At 37.5% G+C, this 26,444-nt stretch overlaps 2 gene segments (V, D, J or C); both read left to right on the top strand.

Annotated features, from left to right (window-relative positions):
* The first annotated feature begins 706 nt into the window (after positions 1-706).
* The window catches only part of LOC116080189, a 1,139,691-nt gene continuing 1,113,953 nt past the window's right edge, over positions 707-26,444 (top strand). Inside the window, 2 exon segments of the C gene segment in view lie at positions 707-800; positions 884-1,187. Of these exon segments, the coding sequence occupies positions 755-800; positions 884-1,187 (350 nt within the window).
* Positions 21,445-26,444, top strand: part of LOC116080186 — a 1,015,034-nt gene continuing 1,010,034 nt past the window's right edge.

The raw sequence follows: 26,444 nt of genomic DNA, 5'->3' as shown, positions 1-26,444 counted from the left end.
TGACCCTCAAATTTTCTATTCAACTAGAATTTTTTTCTGGTATATTTTCATGTATTTGCATACATAATTATATGTAACTATGAAATATATGAGTTAATAGTGAGAGTTTCATTAATTATGTATGTACTTGTGATGGTCTCAATTAATGTAGTTATTTCTAGTTGCCACCACTTTCCTAAATGTTGAAATCCCTTGTTGACACACACATGTATAGTTTATTTCCAAAATTTAGTTATTGAAGATAGTTCTGCAGTAACCATTGATGTGAAAATATTTCTGAAACACTTTATCATTTTGTCATTTGAGTTAGTTTTACAGTTTATGATCTGTTGGAAATAAAATCTATAGCATATACTTAAAAGAAGTCTCTGAATTTGCATCAATATCATAATCTTCACAACCCCTATCTACAAACCAATCTGTTAACATTGTCCCAAAGAGAAGGGACAATATCTGCCAGAAATCACTGGAGCTGACTCCCTGGTTTTAGGCACAGCATTTACACAGGACTCAATAAAAGGGTTTGGGGTACATATCGAGCTTTAGAACTTAGACTTCAGCATCCTGCTGCCCAATGCTTGTGGCTTTGCCTTCCTTCTTCTCCAGGTGGACTAGGTTCTTATCTAAGATGTACCTTGCTCATGAATATGCAAATTACTTGAGTCTATGGCAGTAAATACAAGGTAGTCCTCACCCTGAAAACAATATATGATCAGTGTTCTCTCCACAGTGACTGAAAAATCTGACTCTAACCATGGAATGGAGCTGGATCTTTCTCTTCCTGCTCTCAGTTAATGCAGGTAAGGGGCTCACCATTTCCAAATATGAAGAGGAGACAGGGCCTGAGGTGAAAATGACATCTATTCTGTCTTTCTCTCCACAGGTGTCCACTCCCAGATCCATCTGCAGCAATCTGGGGCTGAGCTGGCAAGACCTGGGTCATCAGTGAAGATATCCTGCAAGGTTTCTGGCTACACCTTTACCAGCTACAATATGTACTGGGTGAAGCAGAGGCCTGGACAGGGTCTGGAATGGATTGGATTGATTAATCCTTACAATGGTTATACTGAGTACAATCAGAAGTTCAAAGGCAAGGCCATATTGACTGTAGAAAAATCCTCCAACACAGCCTACATAGAGCTCAGCAGCCTAACCTCTGAGGACTCTGCGGTCTATTACTGTGCAAGACACAGTGCTGTGACCACATCCTGAGTGTGTTAAAAAACTTGGAGGTATAGGAAACTGCTCTGGAACTGAGAATACAGAAAAGATTAACCTGTAGATTTGATCAAAAATCATAATTTTGGGCATCTATTTTTCTGCATCCTCCTTAACAATTATAGTGGTACCATTTTAACTATGTAAATTGACAACTAAGAATAAGATGCTGCTGAATTAGGGTCAAGATACCATATACCATACCTTGCCAATCTCTTAACTACCTCTATTGGCATGTATCTTCTCCTGAGAAAACAATTAAAAAAGGAAAACCATGATGGTGTACCATAAAAATATCTCTGGTTTCTGAGAAACTAGAACTTCTGCTAAAACACTGTGGATAAAGTGTAATACAAGTTTTGCTGGGAACAAGACTTGGCTGAGAGCAGGGTCTGGAGAACAATGGATGCAAGAGAGGTGAAGGGAAGGAAGGATCAGACATGGAACATCATTCACTTCATGAGAGACAGAGAAGAAGCACATATAGGTATGGCTTTTCCTACTCAGTCATCTTTTGTCTTTTTCAAGCTTTATAAATAAAATAATTTCCTCATAAATTTTATGCATTGATCATGTTGCTTTTCAAAATACATTTTCTTCTAAAGTCTTCCTTCATTTCATAAGAATACTGAAGGAGGATCAAAGTAAGCAAACAGCAATTTCATAAGATCTAAAATTAACATTAAAAAATCTAATTTCTTTAAACTCAGTATCTTCTTCCTTACTGTCTTTCCAAAAGCAGGGGGCCTGTGCTGAATCCCTGGCCTGAGGATCTCTCTCTTTCCCTCTGGAAGGAGGTCCAGGTCTCTCTCTCTCCCCTGGATCTGACCTGTTTGCTGCATGACACCTTAATTAAAAAGGAGTCAATGTATGAATGAGCTATTTTATTGTAGGAAGGAGAAATATGCTAGTTAAATAAAGAGAAAGAAAGAAGATAGAGGGAGAAAGGAAAGAGAGGGATAAAGTCAGAGAAAAGAACAAAGAGCAGAGAGGAGAGAGAGAGCAAGGGGACAAGAGGAAGTAAGAGTAAGAGGGGAGAGAAGTAAGAGAGAGTGAGGAGTAAGAGTGTGAGATAGTAGTTAGAAGAGTAGGAGAGTAAGAGTGTGAGAGGAAGTAAGAGTAAGAGGGGAGAGAAGTAAGAGAGAGTGAGGAGCAAGAGGGTGAGAGAGTAAGAGTTAGAAGAGTAGGAGAGTAAGAGAGTGAGAGGAAGTAAGAGAAGAGTAAGAGTGAGGAGGGGAAAAGAGAACAAGAGAACAAGAGAATGAGGAGGGGGCAAACCACTCCTTTTATTGTATGGGGCATGGCATGCCTGGCTTGTGGTCAGATGACCATGTGTAAGGTCCAGATAGAATGCTGGGAGTTTGAGGCATTGTCTGCCTGATAGAGCACACATCTCCTGCAGGGGCAGCTGTGAGGGGTCTGGGCTGAAATCTGAGCCATTGGTCTCACACAAGCAATCACCAAACTTCTACTGTCCCTTATGAGCAAATTCTCAGTGAGTCTCTGGGGTTCCAAGGTGGCTCTGCTCTACTGGACTCCAGCTGTCAGAACTGCTCACTGCCCCACACTTACAATTGCTGCAGTAAAGGCTTGTGGTTACAGAAGTGCTGGACAGAATAAATCCATTTGAATTTGATTTTGTTTCACTTTTTCATAAGATTAGTAGATCAAAGTTATTTCCTACTTCCTATTATGTCAAACTTGACTTTCTATAGAAGGGTAAACTTTAACCCTTATTCACTTCTTCATTTCCTTCCTTTATATTTCATTTCTATTTGGCATAGCACTGCTGTCCTTTTTCTTTGATTCTTAGAATAATGATAAGCCCATTTGCTTAAGCAAAAGCAGTCTATCAGTAAAGTTCTGGTCTGACAAGTTTGTTCAGAAAGGAAAGCAATTTACTGAGACAGGATGCCTTCTTCTGTGTCTCTGTCTTGAACCCTTGTTTCAATATGATTCCTATCTTTATTACAGTTCTGTAAAGAAAAGAATAAGTTCTTGGAAAAATGCTTACTTTTGCCTTCAGGAAGGTAGCAAGTCTTGTCACAAGCTTGCATAATCAAAATCTCTTCCTAAACATACAAGTTTCTTCTTTCTAAAATAGAACATTAAAAAAACAGCAATTCAATTATAGCTTGACAGCTTCTAACATTTCCTAAAATTTTTCTTCTTTAATAACTCTTTTCAAATCCTCTTTCTCTTGCTTACTAACAATACTCATTACTGATCTGAATGTTTTCTTTAAGTAGTAAGCTCTTAGGATAGACTCAATTTTCTGCATTACTGTTTTCTTCCCCCCAGGGAACTTTCATTAATTTCATTCTTGTTTACACTAGCTTTTTCTAATCCCAGTTCTAGCTTTTGGAGTGAAGACTTTAGCAGTAAGATGCATAAGTATAGCAAAAGGTGTCAGTGAATATCCATCAAAGGCAGTGAAGGGTCAGTCCAGATTATCCAAGCACTGGAACTTTGTCAAACAGCACCTGCAAGATGCTTGGCATCTCCAAAAGTTAACATGTCAAATCCAAATCACCAACATCTGGACAAACAAAAATTAATTTCATAGTCTTTAGTGATTTTAGTGTGTTGTTTACTCTGGCCGTGAGATCTTCTGCAACATTTGGGTGTCCATCTTCAGCCTACAGGCTGAGAATTCATAATAGACTTTCCTGAGAAGCAGGAATACAGAAGGATTGGACTACTTTGTCTTAGCAAAGTTGGAAGTTGACTTTCCAGTGTCCAGCTTGTTCATAGTTTTGACATTGTATTGTCAGCAGTCATGGAAGAGCTCTTTTTATTTTGTATTTATTTTTTGTTTGTTTGTTTTGCTTCTTGTTGTTGCTATTTTGTTTTTTGCTTACTAGTTATGTTTGCTACCTTTGAAACAAACTCCATGTAGATGCTCTTCATTATCTGTCATCTTCTTTGAAATAGAATTGGGATAGTGCCAAGAGCTGATATGTCTCACTGTCATGCACAGCCTTGTGTCAATTAAATGTCTTAATTATTTACATTTTCTGTAAGTCTGAAGAGTTTGAAGGTCATCTATTTGTCTAACTATATCAAAACAGAACAAATGTTATTTCTAGCTAGTTTCAAAGTTAAACTAGCTATCAGCTTAACTTTGAAAACACATACATGAGGAAAATAAAGCTTATTTCTGTAATTTACTAAACTAGTACCTAACAAGACTACAAATTTGATTATTATAGGTGAGTAATTAGTAATTTACATCCTTAATTATCCTAACCAGTTTGTAATAGTACCTTTCAAAGATTAAATTTTTCTTTACATTTTTATTTATTTTCTTTTATATTTATTTATTTATTTATTTATTTATTTATTTATTTATTTTGGTTTTTTGAGATAGGGTTTCTCTGTGTAGCCCTGGCTGTCCTGGAACTCACTCTGTAGACCGGGCTGGCCTCGAACTCAGAAATCCGCCTGTCTCTGCCTCCCAAGTGCTGGGATTAAAGTCGTGTGCCACCACTGCCCAGCAACATTTTTATTGATTATTTTATCTATTTACATTTCAAAAGTTATCCCCCTTCCCAGTTTCCCTTCCCCATTCCCTGTATATTACCACATCCTCCCTGTTTCTATGAGGGTGAGCCCACACACACCCATCTACCCATTCTCACCTCAGCATCCTAGAATTCCTCTATACTACATTATTAAGCTTTCACAGCACCAAGAGTCTCCCTTCCTGTTGATGCCAGATAAGGCAATCCTCAGCTACATATTCAGCTGGAGCCATGGATCTCTCCATGAGTACTTGTGGTTGGTGGTTTTGTTTCCGGGAGCTTTGGGGAGCTCAGTTGATTCATATTGTTGTTCTTCCTATGGGGTTGCAAACCCCTTCAGCTCCTTCCATTCTTCCCCTATCTTCTCCATTGGGGACTTCACGCTCAGTCTGATGACTGGGTGTGTTCATCTGCATCTGTATTGGTTACTATCTAGCACAGCCTCTCAGTGGACAACTATACCAGATTCCTGTCAGCAAACTCTTCTTGGCATCAGCAATAATGTCTAGGTTTTGTGTCTGGAGACAGGATAGATCACTAGGTGGGGCAGTCTCTGGATGGTCTTTCCTTCAGGTTGTTTACAGCTTCTGGCTATTATAAATAAAGCTATTACGATCATAGTGGAGCATCTGTCCTTGTTATATGTTAGAGCATCTTTGATTATATGCCCAGGTGTGATATAGCTGGGTCCTCAGGTAGAACTATTTTCAATTTTCTGAGAAACAGCCAGACTTGTGGGGCAGTGTGGGCAGTCTGTCCAGGTAACTTAGGGCCAGTAGAGTATTTGGCTTTGAGCCCTGGAGCCCCTGCAGGCAATTTCTGCTTGCATGGGGCAGAAGGAGCTTGGCCATAACACCCAAGTCTTTGGTTCCTATTTCAGTCACAACCCCTCACAGCTGCACCCACAGGAGATGTGTATTCTATCAGAAAGACAGTGCCCCAAGCTCCCAGCATTCTAGCTAGACCTTAGCCCCAGTCTTCTGACCACAGCTCAACCAGGCATGCCATGCCCCATACAATAAAAGGGGCAGTTTGCTCTGTCTCTGCTCTCTGTCTTTGCTCTCTTGCTCTCTGGCTCTTTGTCTCTGATTTCCTCTTACACTCTCTCCTCTCTTTCCTGTTCTTTGTTCTTTTTTTACTTTCTTCCTTCTCTCTCTCTCTCTCTCTCTCTGTCTCCCTCTCTTTTCTCTCCTCTTCCTCTCCTTTCCTTTTCTCTACTTGATCAGCCTATTTTCTCCTTTCTATAATAAAATATCTTATATATACATTACCTCCTTTTTTAACTAACACACCATGCAGCCGCAGGCCTCAACACCAGGCCCTGCCTTTGACAAAACACAGACTGATTTCCAGCATGATTGTACCAGCTCCCAATCTCACCAACAATGAAGAAATGTTCCTCTTTCTCCACATCCTCACCAGCATCTGCTGTCACCTGTTTTTGATCTTAGCTATTCTGATTGGTATGAGGTAGACTCTCAGGTTCACTTTGATTTGTATTTTCCTTATGACAAAAGATGTTCAACATTTCTTTAGGTACCTTTCAGCCATTTGAGATTTCTAAGTTGATACTTCTCTTTTAGCTCTGTACCCCATTTTTATTAATTTTTAATTTATATATATTTATTTATTTTTATTTTAAACTCCATATTTTATTCCTGTCTATCCTCTGACTGTTCCACATCCCATACCTGCTCTCCACCACCTGTCTCTACAAGAATGCCCCCACCACCCACCTCCCACCACCCCGACCTACCAGACCTCTAAACTCCCTGGGGCCTCCAGTTTCTTTAAGGTTAGGTGGATCTTTTCTGACTAAACTCAGATGCAGCAGTCCTTTTCTGTATAGGTGCTAGGGGCCTCATATAAGTTAGAGTATGCTGCCTGGTTAGTGTTTACGTGTCTGAGAGATCTCAGGTTAATTGAGACTGTTGGTCCTCCTACAGCATTGCCCCATTCCTCAGCTTCTTCCAGCTTTCCCTAATTCAACCACAGGAGTCAGCAGCTTCTGTCCATTGGTTGGGTGCTAATATCTGCATCTGACTCTTTCAGTTGCTTTTTGGGTCTTTCAAAGGGCAGTCATGATAGGCCTTTTGATGTGGAGAAAGAGGAAGATTACTCCATTGTTGGTGGGATTTCAAACTGGTACAATCACTCTGGAAATTAATCTGGAGATTCCTCAGGAAATTGGAAATAGATCTACCTGAAGACCCCGCAATGTCACAGGAGCACATGTTCCACTATGTTCATTGCAGCCTTGTTTGTGATAGCCAGAAGCTGGAAAAAACCCAGATTTCCTATTATAGAAGAATGAATACAGAAAATGCGACTCATTTACACAATCGAATACTAAACAGATAGTATAGTTTTGGGGCAAAATGACAAAAATAAATGTGTATGTAACCTATTTATATACTGCTATAAAGTATTTTTTGAAGAAAGATATGGAAAGAAGCTATTACCTATATCAGATGTATATTCAATTTTTTTCATCCTGGATACAAGGAATATAAAAAAAGAGTAGATATATTTAACCATAACAAACTGTGATTCATCAAATAGCATAAACTTTCATTTCATGGAGTTATCTGTTAATTTTGATTTAAACTACCACTTGTCTTATCATGTGGGAACATAAGTTTTGTGGTCAAAACATAAAGATTTTGTTTTTTTATTTTGTTTTGTTTTTTAAACTTTTATTGCATTATAAAGAGAAAAGTTACATGATTTCAATTTGTCTGAATTTGTTAACATTTAAAAACATATTTTAAGTAAATAAAATTAAATCACACTCTTGTTTCCCTTTTGTACCCCAACTCCTCCCAGAGAACCCCCTTCAATACCTACAATATCTTTTTGGTCATATTCCTTAAAATTTATAAAGTATTATAATAAAAATAATTATTATAAAAGTTGTTTTATATAAAACAACAATCAATTTAACAGTCTTATGTAGATGCTCATCTACAGCAATACTGAAAATACATTTTTCTCAATATAAATTTTAAATAACTCCAACCATATTAACTGAATATTTCAAAATAATACATCACTACTAGTATTTTCTTGAATGAACATAAATATCTAGTCTTTTTTGTTTTGTATTTAGTAGAGTTTAAAATCTTGGCTCTTACTGTGGTACAAGTCCAAAATAATAACAATTTTTAGACATTGGATTTTATTGTAATAAGACTGTATTTCAATAACCTTCACATCATCAAAGGATTTTACCTCCATTGTAGCTAAGCTGAGAGTTTACAGTTCTGCTGCACCAAGAAATGAATTGTAGGCACGATTTTGGATACAGACTTCCTGATATGGTCAAAGCTATTTGACTTGAGTGAGTGACTTTATTCTCAGCCCACAGAGAACAGGTTACATTCATTTAAGAAATGGTGTATGTAATAAGATGATCTATCCATAAAGACATTCACCAACTGTTTCAATAAACAATGGTTCTGCTTGGAGGGTGGCAAGACACTATGTGAGGGTAAGAATTTGGTTCATTATCTGTGATAATTTGGAAAAACATTCAGAGAAAGAGTAACTTATAAAGTCCTCTTCTTCAAACTTGATACAAGAGTTACAAATGTCAAGCAAAGCATTCAGTCTCATTCTTTGCTGTTCTCTTAAAAGCCACCTCCCTAGTTAATCGACTATATTTGTTTGGGGTATATAAATACTTTTGAAATATATAAGCTGTTCTGAAAACCATAGTAGAGTGTAAAAACATGAAATAAATAATACTACTAATAGGCTGATGTAGGAGAAGCAAGATTTCAAGACCCTTATGTTGTACACAGCCAGACACTGTCACGAACAAATAAGCTGAAAGTGTATATATATTGTACAATATTGGACCTATTTCTCCAATTACCAAATTAGAGAGACCATTGGATGACAATCATCAAATTTCTAATTCTTCAGATTTTTGGATTTCAATCGATTAGGATATGTTGGTAATATTAATTTTCATATTAAGAAAAAGTAATTGTCACATCCTGTGGTTTTTGTTGTAAGAGGTGGAATTAGGTTTGTGTGGATTTGTTGAACGATTACTTTCTTGCTTCTTCTAGGGTGTAGTTTTACTCCTTATATTGATGTTTTCCATCTATTATCCTTTGTAGGGCTGAATTTGTGGAAAGATATTGTGTAAATTTTATTTTGACCTGGAATATCTTGTTTTCTCCTTCTATGGTAATTGAGAGTTTTGCTGGGTATAGTAGCCCGGACTGGCATTTGTGTTCTTGTAGGGTCTGTATGACATCTGCCCAGGATCTTCTAGCTTTCATGGTCTCTGGTGAGAACTCTGGTGTAATTCTTATAGGCCTGCCTTTATATGTTACTTGACCTTTTTCCCTTACTGCTTTTAAAATTCTTTCTTTGTTTAGTGCACTTGGTGTTTTTATTATTATGTGACAGGAGGAATTTCTTTTCGGGTCCAGTCTATTTGGAGTTCTGTAGGCTTCTTGTATGGTCATGGGCATCTCTTTCTTTAGGTTAAGGAAGTTTTCTTCTATAATTTTGTGGAAGATAATTACTAGTCCATTACATTGGGAATCTTCACTTTCTTCTAAACCTATTATCCTCAGGTTTGGCCTTCTTATTGCATCCTGGATTTCCTGGATGTTTTGCGTTAAGAGCTTTTTGCTTTTTGCATTTTCTTTGACTGTTGTGTCAATGTTTTTTATGGTTTCTTCTGCCCCTGAGATTCTCTCTTCTATCTCTTGTACTCTGTTGGTGATGCTTGCATCTATGATTCCTGATTTTTTTTCCTAGATTTAGTATCTCCAGGGTTGTCTCTCTTTCTGGTTTCTTTATTGTTTCTATTTCCATTTTTAGATTCTGGATGGTTTTGCTCATCTCCTTCACCTGTTTGATTGTGTTTTCCTGTAGTTCTTTAAGGGATTTTTGTGTTTCCTCTTGAAGAGGTTCTAGCTGTTTACCTGTGTTCTCTTGTATTTCTTTGAGGGTGCTATTTATGTCTTTATTAAAGTCCTGTATCATCACCATGAGAAGTGATTTTAGATCTGAATCTTGCTTTTCCGGTGTAATGGTGTGTCCAGGACTTGCTATGGTGGAACAACTGGATTCTGATGATGCTAAGTAACCTTGGTTTGTGTTGTTTATGTTTTTATGCTTGCCCCCCACCATCTGGTTAACTCTAGTGCTACCTGCCCTTGCTAAATCTGACTGGAGCCTGTCCTTCTTGTGATCCTTGTTGTGTCAGAACTCCTCAGGGTCAAGCTGTCTTTGTGATTCTGTAATTCTGGGATCATGTGATCCCTGGCTTGTTAGAGCATCTGGGAGTGGAGCTTCCTCTGGGTGTTGTGGGACTGGCTGTGGAGCTTGTGCCCAAGGTCTGTCCAGGACACAAGCCCAGAGAGACAGGAAGGAATCAGAGCCACTGGGCTGGTGGAGTTCCTGTTTGCCTGGTCCTGCTGGTCTCAGTTACTCCTGTGTTGGGACCAATGTTAAGTCCTCCTCACCTCTGATTCTGGGCATGTCAGAGTGCCTGGGAGTGGAGCTTCCTCTGGATGTTGAGGGACTGGCTGCACAGCTTTTGCCCAAGGTCTGCTCAGGACACCAGCCCAGAGAGACTGGCCAAAATATAAAGATTTTGAACTAAAAACAAAACAAAACAAAGAACAAGGACATCCTGAGTCTTTCAGGCAAATGAATAGAAGTAGAAAATATCATCCTTAGTGATATAACTTAGACCCAAAAAGGACATGTACATACTAAGAAGTAGACATTATCCAAAAAAAGTATAAAATACCTAAGATTCAGTCCACAGAATTCAAAAAGGTCAACAAAGTGATGGGCCCAAGTGAGGATTCCTGAGTCACATGTGGGAGGGAGAAGAAAGCAACCAAAAGGAGGAGGTAGTGGGCAACCTGGGAGAGCAAGGGAATGAGACAGTGAAGAGAACTTTATTTTGTATTGTGTGGGGGAAAAGGACTGAAGCCCTGAAGGTCAGCAGAAACAATGGAAACAGGCAATCTTGGGAAGTAGGAGGGTGAGGGACTCCAGAGACTCTTGGGACTTAAAGTGAGGGAACTTAGATGCAATGACTTAAACTGGGGAGAGAGAACTTGTAGAGCCCATGTCCAGTAGAAAGACAGTGTATCAAGTGAGGGATGGGGTTGCCATCCTATAGTCAAAACTCTGACCCATAATCATTCCTGTCTGAAAGAACTGCAAGGATGAAAATGGAAAGAAACCTGAGGAAAATAAGGTCCAGCAACAGGCCTAAAGTTGGATCCGGCTCAAGGCAAGGCCCCAAGATCTGTATCCCATTTTTTATTGGGTTATTTGGCTTTCTGGAATCTATCTTCTTGAGTTCTTTTTATATTTTGGATATTAGCTCTGTATTAGATCTAGGGTTTTCCCAACCTATCGGTTGCCCTTTTGTCCTATTAACAGTGTCCTTTGACTTACTTAAGATTTTCAGTTTCATGTGTTCCCATTTTTCAATTATTGATCTTAGAGCATGAGCCATCTGTGTTCCATTCAGGAAATTTTCCCCTATGCCAGTCTGTTAGAGGTTTATTCCCTTCTTTTAAATTCATCATACCTGATTTTATGTGGAGGTCATTGATCCACTTGGGCTTGAGCTTTTAACAAGGAGATAAGAATGGATCAATTTGCATTCTTCTACATGCTGACTGCCAATTGAACCAGCACCATTTCTTGAAAATGCTGTATTTTTTTCCACTGCAAGCTTTTGGCTTCTTTGTTAAAGGACTTTATTTGAAGGCCGTAGGTTAAACAACTTTGGACTGAACTACAAATTCTCCATGTTTCCTGGGTTTCATAGTACAGAAGGTATTATGCAGGCTGCAGGGAGAAAAAAAAGCATCAGTGATACTATATAGTGCCTGACCTTGTTATCTACAATATCAGCCTTCAGGTAAAATATACTCACTAGTGCCTGTTACACAGTGACTAACTGCTATCTAACTAGATTTGTATTCCACAATTAAGGGAAGAGTTCATGTCAAATGTCCAGGCCTGAAATGACATAGGCTCTAGTAGACTTTGGTAGTATTGCTAAATTTCAAGATGTCAAATTGCCTCATAAATACTTATGTATATACAAAGGGTTAGTGCTGCTCTCAGCCTTGACTAAGAAGCTTCTGTCTGCAGTGTATAATGATTGATGAAGACATTCATGACTGCTCAATGTTGTAAGAATGATTATAGATGATTCAGCCACAGGTGAGTCAATAATATTAACTTTTCAATATATTGCTGAAGATATATAGACATTTTATTGTGAGACCAAATCTTATAAGTTCAGAATTCATTTTAGAGAACCCAGCCTTAGTTTAAACTCAGGTAAACTAACAGGCTGGTACTTAGCTTTAGTTTTCTAGTTGCTTTCCCACAAAAAACACGAGCCTAATTCCCATCTCTAGGTTAATCCTAAAAAAAATTCTATCGTTTTCAGGTTACACCCTCAACAAGACTACTGTCTCCAGGTTATTCCCCCAACAAGACTGCACCCCCAGGTTACAAGCCCACCCCCTGCCTAATGACCAGCAATGCAAAGGGGAACAGAAAATGTTTATATGACTCCCAGCACCAGGCAATTATGTTAAAGGCCAGAGTAGCTTTACAATTAGATGCTTACACACTTACCAACCACTTGCTTCTTATTATAAAGCCTTGGCCTAATAGAAATTCAGGGTTCCTCCATCACTAAAATCATCCTGGATGAGAGCTGTACATTGAGGGCCCCAAGCTAGCTCAAATAGACTAAAGATACTGGCTTTGGGTTACATCAGATTGGCTTCTGTTTTAGGAACCGCTAATATATCCTTGTCACTACAATATGAGTACCTCATTAGCAATTCTTATATATTGCATGGCTACATACAATTATGTTTAGCAATATAAAATGGTATATAGATGAAATTATCTAGCATAATAAAGGGGGAAAAGGATATAAATGAAAAATTATAGGTTATGGAGTAAAGATACAGTGTAAAATATTCATTTACAAGAAATTCTTGTGAAGCTCTAATGATAAATGACATGGGCAAAGCTGCCAGGCAGTGGCCTGAAAGAATCAAGTTAGCCCTTAACTCAATAGTTCTACTAGCTTTCTGCATCTGCACATTGCACACAATGACTCTCCTAAGAGTCCCAGTGTTTTAACTTAGTTTTACTAATATAAGATTTTACATATTCTATACTTGCTTATCCAGGAACCACACTCAAATATTGTACAACCTCTTTCATAACTTCAATAGTTATTTCTTTTTTCCTTTCATTGGGTCCTAATGTTGGTTCTATTTCATTTTCTAATAATTTCTTCAAATTTTCTTTGCAAATCAAGCATTAATCTAGAACTACTATTGTGCAGCTATTACATTGTTTTCAAGATGAGAACACACAGCATGTGCATGAGCCATTAGGAATGTGACATGTTGTGCCTCATGACTCAATTTTTTATTGTTTAAGAATCATTACATCAAAGAACATCTAGTTTCACAGAATCACCAGAGCAGAAGAAGAAAGAAGCTGTTCTCCAGGGTTAAGATTAGGAGAAATGGGAACAACTGTTTTTTTTTTTTTTCCAAAGAGCTGCTGCGGGCTACTGAGATGTCTCCATCCTGGCTTACTTCAGGCAGTCCCTGTCATTGTATGCTGTCCCCAGCAATCCTTAAGCCAGTAACAAGTAAAACCTTTTTGACCTCTCTCACAGAGGAATAATAAAACTATGAAACACAAGATCACACCCATTTTGAGAATTAAAACAATCCAAAACAAATGAAGTAAACTGAAATACTGTATGTGCCTGTTCTTAGGCCTGGTCTATTTTGACCAGCAGGATTAAAAAGTCCAAGATTCCCGTGGAGGCCACATTATACAGAATGTGAGTATCCTGTGGCTGGTTAAGCAATCTTATACCATTTACGGTTTTGGAATCACAGGCATTAAAAATTAGTACCTGACAAAAGCAGGGAATTATTATCTCTGCACTATCTACTATGGAGTCAGTGACTAATATTCCTTATCCTAGTTCAAATTGAAACATTCCAAAACAAATGAAGTAAAAAGAAATACTGGGGATGATGAGGTGGTGAAATGGCTCAGAGGTTAAGAGCACTGACTGTTCTTCCAGAGGTCCTGAGTTAAATTCCCAGCAACCACATGGTGGCTCACAACCATCTGTAATGGGATCCGATGCCCTCTTCTGGTGTGTCTGAAGACAGCTACAGTTTATTCATAAACAATGAATAAATAAGTTAAAAAAAGAAATACTTTATTTGCCTATTCCTAGACCTAGTCTATTTTGCCCAGCAGGATAAAGGAACCCAAGATTCCCGTGGAGCCCAAGTTAGATAGAATTTGAGTATCCTGTGAAGATGTATAAAGCAGTCTTCATACCATCTTCTGTTTGGCTCTCTGCCTGGAGCCACAGACAATGATAATATCTATCTGTTGATTTCTCTACCCAGAGCCATGGAAAACATTACCTATTGCCTGTATATGGTAGGAAATATTGTCACTGCACTCTCTCCTCTGGAGTCAGTGACTAACATTCCCTATCCTAGTCCAAATTAAAACAATCCAAAACAAAAGAACTAAACTGAAATATTGCATGTGCCTATTCTTAGGCCTTGTCTCCTTTGCCCAGTGGGATACAAAAAAACAACAAGATTCCACATTATGCAGTAAATGAGTATCCTGTGAGGCAAATTTCTAGTGGATTCTTGCCCCACAATTGGTGCCACCTGTTGCAGGAAATATTAAAAATGAACCTGCCAACCCTCCAGTCCCCTCCTCCCCCGAGTTCCTCTCGCTATCACACAATGTCCCATGTACCCCATGGTCAGCCATCCCAACACCTAATTACTTGGTAGAATCAAAACTCTTAAAGCTTATAGTTAGCCAATCAGATTTATGTGTCAATAAAATCACAATTTACAAGATGCCAATACAATAATTTCAGAGTCAATTGATAATGATAAAAGTTTTGTCAAAATAATTCTAACATTATCTTAACTACCTGTGGCTGGTTCCAGCCATGATGGTTCATATCATCCTCCATTCTCCTTTCCCCTCCCCAACCTCTGTTGTTCTCTGTCCCTGAAATTCTTAAATCCACCTCTATTTTCCTGTCCAATCACAGGCCTCCTCTGTACTAATGTAATTGTACAGGGAAAATCCTGTGACAGAGGGTATAAATAGCACTTAACAGAGTGACAAGAGACAGAGGTATACTTGCTTATAGAGCTAGTGTTATAACACTTGTAGCTCTTGCATCATGGCTGATCTTTGCTTCCCTGAGGCACACAGCCAAAAATTTATACTCGTGTTCCTGCTTTTCCCTCCTGCTGACTCTAGCCAAGGCTGACTGTCTCCTCTTGGTTGTATCACCATTGTTACTAACCCAACTCTATGGAACTAGGTCACTAATTTATCTGTAAAAGTGATTTTTGAGTAGATTGAGCTGTTGTTGCCTGATAAAGTGTAAACTAAATTACTTATTTCCATATAATACAAATGAGAGCTGCTCCAAAGAACCTTTTAAAACAGGTTCATTTCCTTCAACCTCCACTATCCTTTCTTTTCCATTACCTCTAGTGGATTGTGGGATACTAGATAAGATAAAGTGTTTAAAAACATCAGTAAAAACAAGGTTTTAAAAATTAAAGTTGTAGATCTACCTCAATATCCTGTTATGCCAGTCTGGAGCATATATCCAAAGGACTCTACATCCTACTAGAGACACATGTGAAATCATACTCATTTCTTCTCTATTGATATTAGCCAAAATTTTAAATAGCCTAGGTATAATCAATGGAAAAAAATGGATAGAAAAAATGTAGTAGTAAACTGGGAGCTAAAATATATAGCAAGAGGATCTGGTGCTGATCTATATCAGTTCTGTGTTTGCTGCTTCAATCTCTTTGAGTTCACATGACCTTTGCTCAGCTGGTTTAGATGGTCTTTGCTTCCTGGTGTCCACCATTCCCTCTGGCTCTCTTACCCTGCTTCAGTCCCATCTGTTGTGGTTTTCCCTGAGCTCTTAGAGGTAAGATTTGTTGGAGGTTTTCCATTTAGAGCTGCATGTTCCAAGGTCTTTGTTTCTGTATAATGTATAATGTATAATGTATAATGTATAATGTATAATATATAATGTATAATAATGTATAATGTATTATAATGTATAATGTATTATAATGTATAATGTATAATGGCTTCTGCATTTATTATAATTTATTTTATGGGATTCCTGAGTATATGAACAAATGGGTCTTTGATTCTTTTGCTCCCTCTTGCGGCATTTTACATTCCTTGATTTTCTTCATCCAACCATTGTATGATGGTTTTTGTTTTACCTTCTTATACTTTATTTCTGGCCTAAGCAAGATGGGGGTTTATTGTTGAGACACAAGTCCCTATCCTATCCTAGAAGATATCACCCACTGAAAACTTCTCAAAAAGGAAAAACTAGCTTTGTCCAGTGGAGAGTCAATGATTATACAAAAGACACTTCAGAGTAGGCCCATATTGTATAGTAGATGAATAACACAAAATAATCTCAATACATTGTTGGAGGTTCTATCTAAGGAAAGATTTTATAATACTAACAAGCCCATATAAAAGACAGATAGTCTGCATTTTATAATTATAAACCATAAGGCTTGATTGGGCAGGTCTAGATCTATACTAACTTATTCCACAGATATACAGTACTTGTTATTTGATGTTTCTCCTGAGCATTCAATTTTGGGACAAGACAGCCTCTTTCTCCTCAGTATCTCTCCTTCCTTCTGTACCTGCAACACCCACATTCAAACCTCCATTTCCACCTTTCTCCCTTCACTTCCTAGTCCTAAACTCTAGACATTTATTGACTGGATAAATGGCAGAGAAAGTTCACATGGCATCACTTTGAGTGTGTGATGTTCTGTATTTAAGACAACTTCATCTTAAAAAATAGCATTTAGCATTAGAATGCAAGGAACATCTTATCATTCCATTACACTATTTCATAATGTTTTGTCTAGGATCTACCCTTCCTTATATGTCTTTTTTGTATGTACTACAATGTTCTCTGTTGTGTTTTTATGAGGTTTCTATGTGTTCAAATTTGTGTCTTTCTGCATTAGGGTTCTCAGGCATGGTTCTGCAGAATCATATCCATCGGAAAGAGTGAGAATCATGAAGTCAGCACAGCTGGCTGATACAGTTTTAGAGAAGATGAGTGAATTGCTACTGTCACTGTCCCTGTATCTATTACTTTTGAGTTTTGATGCTTGCATTATTGGGAACTTTCTTCATTATGATTCAATTTATGTCTTTACCTGAGAAGAATTATGTCAGATCCCTTTTGGGAAAATTCTAAAATGAATTTTATCTGTCCACTACTTGGAAGTCTTCCTTTTGCTCTGTAGATTATTATACACAGACAAGCACATAGTTATATGAGGCCATTACTCTAGGAATATTCTTGGAATATCTGCCCTTGAGCTAACTCAAATAGGATAATTTATTCAGGGCAGTCAAAGACAACTAGCAAACTCTGACTTGCCAGAAGAATAGATTACATATTCAAGGTCTCCTTTTATTATAGACTTAGTGATCTCTGAAAATGTAGTTTATAATTAGGAGTTAAGACAGGGTATACATCTGGAAGAATAGAACTCAGTAAATGAGATATAATGGTGAAAATATGCATGTCTTGCTTCATAGTGTACATGATAAAATATATAGTAAAATAAATTTGGTGTTAATATCTTCTATTCGAAAATTGACAGGTTCAGGTATTTTGTTTGTCTTTAGTGCTTTCAAACAACAAACTTTGCCAGTCTAAAAGCAAGTTGTCATTTATTAAAAGTGTTTTATTTGAGCTGGGCAGTGGTGGCGCATGCCTTTAATCCCAGCACTTGGGAGGCAGAGGCAGGTGGATTTCAGAGTTCGAGGCCAGCCTGGTCTACAGAGTCAGTTCCAGGACAGCCAGGGCTACACAGAGAAACCCTGTCTCAAAAAAAAAACCAAAAAAACAAAACAAAAACAAAAAGTGTTTTATTTGGAGGTGACATTCCTTAGATTCTTTACTTTGGAGTTTTGGCTCTAATAAAAAAATGAGACCATTCTGTTCTGTTTGTAATTTTTAATTGTGACTGAACTTGAAACTCTGCACATACAAAGACAAGTAAGATATATATTCTGTAATACTTGGACAATCATTAGACTGTCTTTTATTCTGTGAAACTTGTATGGATAAAAACACACCCAGTAGTTAGTAAGTCAGAGCAGCAGAAGAAGCCTAATTTTCGCAACGCAGCTGCAAGGTTTCCCTGACCATCATGTCTGTTCCCACTCCCTTCTCTTACTATAGATATTTGAAGTAAGACCTAGTGATATTTTTATGTCTGTTATTATGTCATACACACACACACACACACACACACACACACACACACACACTTTTTCTGGTTTTGTCAATTTGAATTTTCTCTTTTAGGTAATTTAAACAAGGTATTTTAATCTTGTTATTTTTTTCAAAGAAAAAATTTGTTTCATTGATTTTTTTTGTAATTCTCTTTGTTTTTATATTATTTATTACATCCCTGGGTTTGATTATTTCCTGCCATCTAATCTTTTTGGTGGTTTTGCTTCTTTTTGCTCTAGAGATTTCATATGTTGTCCAAAGTAGATAGTATGTGTTTTCAAAAATTACTCTATGACGGCACTCATAGTAGGAACTTTCCTCTTAGCACTCCTTATACTGTGTTCCATAGTTTGGGTGTGTTCTGCATTTGCTTGCATTGATTTCTCTGAAGTTTCTCCTTTTCTTTATTTCCTCCTTGATTTACTTGTTTTCTAGTAGATAGTTGTTTAGTTTCCTTGAGTTTTTATGCTTTCTGTCATTTCTATTGTTTATTTGTTTGTTTTTGAAGATCAGCTGTAATCCATGGTGTTCTGACATGATACTGACAGCTATTTAAATTTTCTGTTATCTGTTGAGATTTGATTTGTGGTCAAGTATATGGCCAATTTTGGAAAATTGTCCATGAGGTGCCAAGAAAAAAGTATACTGTTTTGTGTTTAAGTGAAATATTCTGTGCATACCTATTAGGTCCATTTGAGCCTTAAGGTGCTCAGAGAAAGGTATACTCTTTTGTCTTTTCATGAAATGTTCTGTAGATATCTATTAGGTTCATTTGTGCCATAATGTCAGCTAATTCCATTACCTCCCTGCTCTGTTTCCAGTTGAACTGTCAATTGGTGAGAGTGTGGTTGATGAAGTCTGTCACTATTAATGTGTGGAGTTTAAAATGTGATTTAAACTTTAGTAATGTTTCTTGGATGAATGTGGGTGCCCTTGATCTTAGGACATATAGATTCACAATTGAGATGTCACTTTGGTTGAATTTTCTTTTGAATATATGATGTGTGTACTTCCCATCTATTTTGATTAACTTTGTTGGAAAGTCTATTTTGTTAGATATTAGAATAGTTCCACCAGCTTTCTTCTTGGGTCCATTTGTTAGGAAAATCTTTTTGTAGTCTTTTACTCTGATATAATATTTATTCTTGATGCTGAGATATGATTCTTTTATGCAGCATTTTGATTGTCTTTGTTTTGTATTTATTCTGATAGTCTGTGGTTTTGTTTGTTTTTTTAGATTGGGGAATTGATTTTATTGATGTTTAGAGATTGATATCCAATATTTGTTAATCCTTGTTCTTTTATGTTGGTGGAGGTAGTTTGTGAGCATTTGTGTGTGTGTGTGTGTGTGTGTGTGTGTGTTTGTGTGTGTATAGTTAACCTCTTTGGATTGGAGTTTTTCATTTAGTGTTGTCTATAGGGCTGGATTTGTGGAGAGATACTATTTAAATTTAATTTTGTCATGGAATACCTTATTTTCTCCATCTATGGTGACTGCAATTTTGTTGATTATAATAGTCTGGGCTGACATCTGTACTCTTTCAGAGTCCGCAATTCAATTGCCTGTGCTTCTTCCTTCTGCCTGTGCTGTGGTTTGCTGAGGGCTCACTGTTGTGTGTCTTCTTTGTCCCTCAGTCTGCGTGGAGGGTATGACCCTGCCCCATGCTGGAGTTTACCATCCTTCCCTGGAGTGCTGGCTGAGCTCCCTGCTCTGCAGCCTGTGCCTCTGCGACCCTGGCAGGGGGTGGGGAAGGCAATCAAGCAACAGGAAGCATGAGTGCACAACCAGCTTTGACTCAGTGCTCTGAGCCATGAGAGCCAAGCCCTCTGCTGGCCCCACCCATGCGGGAAGGGGTCATGGCCTAGACCAAGGAGTGAACCTGGACAACTTATTCGCCAAGATGGACAAGGAGAAGAAGAAGGAATGGAGCAGTCAGCTGGCCAACAAGGCAAGTGGCAAGGAAGCTGGGGCTCTGTTGCTAAGTCCAGAGACAGCAATATCTGGAGGTAGGGAGACAGCAGTAGCGCAGGCCAACCAGCAAGAGCATAAGGAAGGATGAAAATGAGTGGAAAGATTTGGAACAAAAAGAGGTTGATTACAGCAGATTAATAGTTCGTGCAATGCAAATAAGTGAAAAGGTAGATGATGGTAACGAAAAGATAGAAGATCCAGGAAATAATTGGGAAGAAGTTAGAGGTGGCAGTGGACCAGATGAGCCTTCAGGTCCCTGGAGTAAAACCTCTCTGGTCCAAGCAACTTCTGCTCTAGTAACAGTTACAGAAACTTTGGAGCAGTTGTAAATTCCAAGTCTTGTTATAATATTTTGAGATTGTGAAATTATCAAAATCAAGTTTTAATACACTATCTAGGTGGATGAAGCTGTCCATTACACCATCTCTTTTGTTGGGTTCTCAGGCATGGTTCCAACAGCATAAGAACTCTGTAACAACTGACATTTAATAAACAGTAAACCTATGAAAAAAATGGCATGAATCCCAACTGTGTTACCTAATACATCTAAAGGAAAAATATTCAATACATATAAACAAAGTTTAGTGTCATTATATCTCAAATAATAATCTCTGATAACATTAATGTTTAATATATTTTACTTTTTCAGTAATACAGAGAAAACTTGAGGCCTTACTCATGTTACCTCCTCACACCAACCTATGTCTGCAGCCCACTTTTCTTACTTTTTTAACTTAATATATATTTCATTATTCATTTGTCTTTATATTAGTTTTTCTTAAATTATCAAATTATAATTTTCATTATATAAACATCTATAAATTTGTTGTGTTATATCTGGCAAGGTAAGCACTAAAGTATGCATGTAAAAAAAAGGCACAAAAATGGAGCTGGGGAGATTGATCAGTGGTTAAAGTAGTGGCAACTCTTCCAGAGGACCCAGGTTAAATTCCCAGTATCCATATCAAAGCTTACAACTGTCTGCCACTTTGGGCCAGGAAGTCTGACACCCTCACACATGTGAACAAAATAAAAATGTCCAGAAAAGTTAAAAAATAAGTTAATGTTTTAAAAGGACAAATAAAATTAAGGCTGTAGAAACATTATTCCAAAAACATAGTGAATAATATTTTAATGAAATCATGGTAATATTATTGCATTTCTCTCAGACAATTTCACCATTGCTCACAGTCTCTAAGGCTCACACAACAGAGCATAAGGTATAGCAGGAAGGTATGCAAATAAGGCCTTCCCCTGTTCATTAAAACCAGCCCAGCCCTGACCCTGAAGTTCAGGCAGAGAACTCTCGCCCTGTCTTCCCATTAAGTGTTCAGCACTGACAATAGAACATTGAACATGGTGTTGGGACTGAAGTGGGTTTTCCTTATTGTTTTCTTTCAAGGTAATTATGGATAATATACAAAAGTGTGTGCATGGGTAGACAAAGGTAAGAATGACAGTGGGCATGTGTGGCAGTTTCTTGATCAGGATCCTCTCTGTTTGCAGGTGTGCATTGTGAGGTACAGCTTGTTGAGTCTGGTGGAAGATTGGTGCAGCCTAAAGGATCATTGAAACTCTCATGTGCAGCCTCTGGATTCACCTTCAATACCTATGCCATGAACTGGGTCCGCCAGGCTCCAGGAAAGGGTCTGGAATGGGTTGCTTGGATAAGAAGTAAAAGTAATAATTATGCAACATATTATCCTGATTCGGTGAAAGACAGATTCATCATCTCCAGAGATGATTCGAAAAGCATGCTCTATCTGCAAATGAACAACCTGAAAACTGAGGATACAGCCATGTATTACTGTACAAGACACACTGAGAAGTCTTCAGTGTGAGCCTAGACCAAAACCTCCAGTCCAGGTATCCGTGACCAGCAGGAGGCGCTCAATACATGCACATCCCAGTTAAGCAATGATGTAGCTGCAGATATAATTGATATTTGACTGTTACAGAGGGGCTCTCTCTATATGAAGTCTTTTGTGGGAGGGGGTTCATCTTTACAACTATAGACTCTAGGAATTAATCATGTCTCAAAAAATAAGGTTTAGAATTCACTATTTTGAGTGACATATTTTAAAACATATTTAAAACAAACATGTCACCTTAAAAAATGGCAGAAAGTAAATCTGAGTGCAGGAGTGATTGATTCTCTGTGGTCACCATGATCAGTTTCTGGAAACGCTCAGGACCTCTGATAGACTTTTTCCTTATACCGAGGGTCAGGTTAGACTGACAGAAACAATAGTAGAAATTCAGAGGAAGGGAGTGGAAGGAGAATTCAAGCTCAGTCAGAGATAAGCACTGTGAGTTGTCCACTACCTTTTCTTCTTGAGGACTTCATATTATAAGCCTAAGAAGTAATATAATTGAAAATTTAATCAAATTCTTTCCAATAATGCTTTTCATCATTGTATCTTCTGTTTCCCTATCCAATTAGAAAATTCAAGTTCTGACAGCTGTGCACTAAACTGAGTCCAGGCATTCTAGAGCTAAAGGTTGACTTACTGTGTGTCCAGGTTAGCATTCTTCCTGTGCATTAATAGTGTAGATTCTCAGGTTCCTGATCTGGCTGCCTTTTATTGTGAATTTATTCTGAATATATTTAAAAGTTTCCTGGTTAATCAATCTTTGATTGTAACTGACAATAAAGACCCAGATTTCCACATGTTGATCATAATGAGAGCATATGCTTTTACCACAACTGGAACAATATTTTGGAAAGACACTTGTGATCATGTAAAAATTCAAAAGGCTATTTGAAAATAAAATGTTACCTTTCCTTAATGAAGTCTAAACAGGGAAACAAACCACTCTTAAAGAAGGCCCCATTGCAGCCTGCAATCCAACTACTGTATCAATGGCTCACTCTGAATGGACAATCCAAGAATCTAGTAGTTTCTTAGTCTAAAAAGGCTGGGTGTAGCAGCTGGTCTTCTATATGTGACATATATACAGAAGGTTTCTATTGGTGTGATGAAACACAATGATGAAAATGCAAGTTTGACTTACACTTTCAGATCATAGTCAATCATTAGAGGAAATCAGGACAGGACTTCAAGCAGGACTAGTACCTGGAGACAGGAGCTGATCAGAGGTCATGGAGGGTACTGCTTACTGGCTTACTCTATATGGCTTGCTCAGCCTTATTTTTAATAGAACTCAGGACTAACAGCTCAGGAATGATACCACACACAATGGGTTGCGTCCTCCCACATTGATCACTGATTGAGAAAATGCATTACAGTTGGATCTCATGGACATATTTCCTCAAAAGAGGCTCCTTTTCTGATGATTTTAGCTTGTGCCAAGCTGATATACAAAGCCAGCCAGGACAATTTTCTGTCTTCTTTTATTTTGTACCCCAAAGAATTTCATTAGAATTTCATGAGTGAATGTGGGTTAGAGTGTTGACAAGTTACCAGTAGCAATATGACTGAGAAAAAATGGCACTCCATTCCCCAACAACCTTATTTTCCAATTTTCCACTAATCTTCCAAAGAAAGGTGAAGCCTCATGGGTTCTGTCTCTGTCCATGATGAAGGAATATTTCTAGTTATCTCTTAAAACAAATTTAAACTTTAATTTCCACAAATTAAAGCAAATATATGGCAAAAACTTGAGGAAGGGAACACACACACACACACACACACACACACACTTTATGGGTCTCATTTTAGTGACTGTCTGAAAAAGAAAGTGGTACAGCATGGATTGTTGCATTTCCAATAGTAAAATAGTCTGGGAATACATCTGTTTTCTTTCAAAGTCTGCAGAAATCTGCCTAGGCCCTTCTGGCTTTTAGTTTATTTGTTAGTAAGTAGGTATAATTCTCATATGTCTGCCTTTATATATTACTTGCATTTTTTCTCTTGTAGGATTAATATTCTGTCTTTGTTCTGTACACATTTATGCTTTGAATATTATTTCACCAGGGCAGTTTCTTTCCTGCTTCACTTTATTTGCTCTTCTCTAAGATTTTAGTAAGTTTATAAGTATATTTTGGTTAAGGAAATTTTCTTTTATGATTTTGTTGAAAATAATTTCTGGGCCTCTGAGCTAGGAATATTCTTCTATTTATATTATTATTGAGACTATTAATTTTCCATTTCTTGCATTCTTTTGGTGATGCTTGTATTTGTAGTTTCTGTCCACTTACCTAGTTTTTCCATTTCCTGATTTCCACCAACTTGGAATTCCTTCCTTTTCTACTGTCAAATATTGAAAATTTCTTTGCCTGTTTGTTCCTTTTTTGTTTGTGCACTTTCTTGGCAATTTTTAAGGGATTTGTTGGTTTCCTCCACTTTTTTGTTAGTGCTTTTCTTGATTTCATTATTGAATATTTTCATTTCTTCTTAAATAAACCATTAACATTTGAGAATCATCTTCAGGGTATTGGTTCTAAGTTTGTTTACTTTTGCTTCACTCCATTAGAATATTCAGGTCTTGCTGTCATAGATAGCTGGACTCTGGCTGTTCCATATTGCCCTGGCCATTGTTGACTTTGCTCTTATGCTACTTTCTTCTGGCTGGTGTTCCATGTTCATTATGTGCACTCATTTGCATTCCAGTTGGTTATGCAACTACAAGGATCACTACTAGAGTATAACTAAGTGCATATTTTCATAAGTCCTGTCCAACAATTCTTGTGAGAAGAAATTCACTGAGATGATGCCACCAATGTGTGCAAATATGCATAGAACTCAAGAAAGGCCAGGCAGCAGAAGTACGATATTTATATTCTAGTTGTGGGTGATTTCTGCCTACTATCGAGACTCTGGTTTAGAAAGAAATCTTCACAACCAATTAGTCTTGTTGCACGGCAAGTGTCAGTTGGTGATTTTCATTTCATTTCATTCAGGACCCTAAAAACTTGTACCAAGAGGATACAGCAAGGTTTATTACTGTAACTATGCAGAATTTCCTCCTTTCATGTATCCACATATATAGCCCAGTGAAGTAAAGAAACCTGTAAAAGAAATGACTTGGTCACCAAACAACTCAAAGCAGAAATCACTTTAGATCACCAGCTTACTATGTTTTGTTGTTTAAAGTGAAATTGTTTTCCTGTAAGTGCCATACAAAAAAATACTGCCACAGTCCATTAAACCTCTTAGACATAACACAGTTCCTATATAGAATTAAATACAACACTAAACAATTAGTCCCCAACTCTTCTTTCTAATACAAGTGTTGACATATCAGGAGTGCTAGTACTGAGAGAGGTCCCACAACCACCAAAGAAGTCCTACATCCTTAAAAGGATTGGAGTGAATGGAGGAACTATAACCATTTCCTTGCAAACCAAAGATTGTTCTGCCTCTTGCGTTAATTACAGCAAAGGAATCTATACTTAATTGAAGACATTAAAAAATAGCATGAATCCTAAATATATTATGTAATACATCCCAAACAAAAATGTAATATTTAGGTGAACAAAGTTTAATATGTCATTATATCTCAAATAATAATTTCTGATAGTATTAATGTTTATTTAATACGTATTACTTGTTCAGTGATGAAGATAAAGCTTGAGGCCTTATTCATCTTACCCCTTCCTACCATCCATGGTCTGCAACCCAGTGTTGATACTTTAATTATTTAATTATTTAGATATTTAATAATATTTAATTATTCATTGATCTTTATATTTAATAATATTTAATTATTCATTGATCTTTACATTAGGCTTTGTCAAATTGTCAAATTATCAAATTGTAATTTCTATTCTATACATTTCTATGAGTTTGGTTGTATAATATTTGATATGATAAAGTTTGCATTTAAGAAAAAACCATAATAATGGGGCTGGAGAGATGGTTCCCTGGTTAGAGTGCTGGCTGGTCTTCAGAGGACCTAGGTCCAAATCCCAGCATCCACCTCAAAGCTTGCAACTCTCTGTCACTCTACATCCAGGAAATATAACACCCTCACACATATAGGCAAAATAAAAATGCCCGTAAAATTTCAAAAATAAATTAATGTTTAAAAAGGACAAATACAAAGGAAAGGCGGCTATCCAGAGACTGCTCTTCTTAGGGATTCATTCCTTATACAGTCACCAAACACAGACACTATTGTGGATGCCAAGAAGTGTATATTGACAGGAACCTGATAGCTGTCTCCTGCCAGAGTTGACAAATATACGCAGATGCTCACAGACAACCTATGGACTGAGCATGGGGTCCCTATTGGAGAAGTTAGAGAAAGGAATGAAGGAGCTTTGCAACCTCATAGGAAGAACAACAATATCAATCAACCAGACACCTCAGAACTCCCAGAGATTAAACTACCAACGAAGGAGCACACA

This window comes from Mastomys coucha, unplaced genomic scaffold (genome assembly GCF_008632895.1).
Source record: "Mastomys coucha isolate ucsf_1 unplaced genomic scaffold, UCSF_Mcou_1 pScaffold6, whole genome shotgun sequence".
In the NCBI taxonomy this organism is placed as follows: Eukaryota; Metazoa; Chordata; class Mammalia; order Rodentia; family Muridae; genus Mastomys; species Mastomys coucha.
Note: the sequence above shows the minus strand (reverse complement) of the source record. Positions and strands in the feature narration are given on the sequence as shown.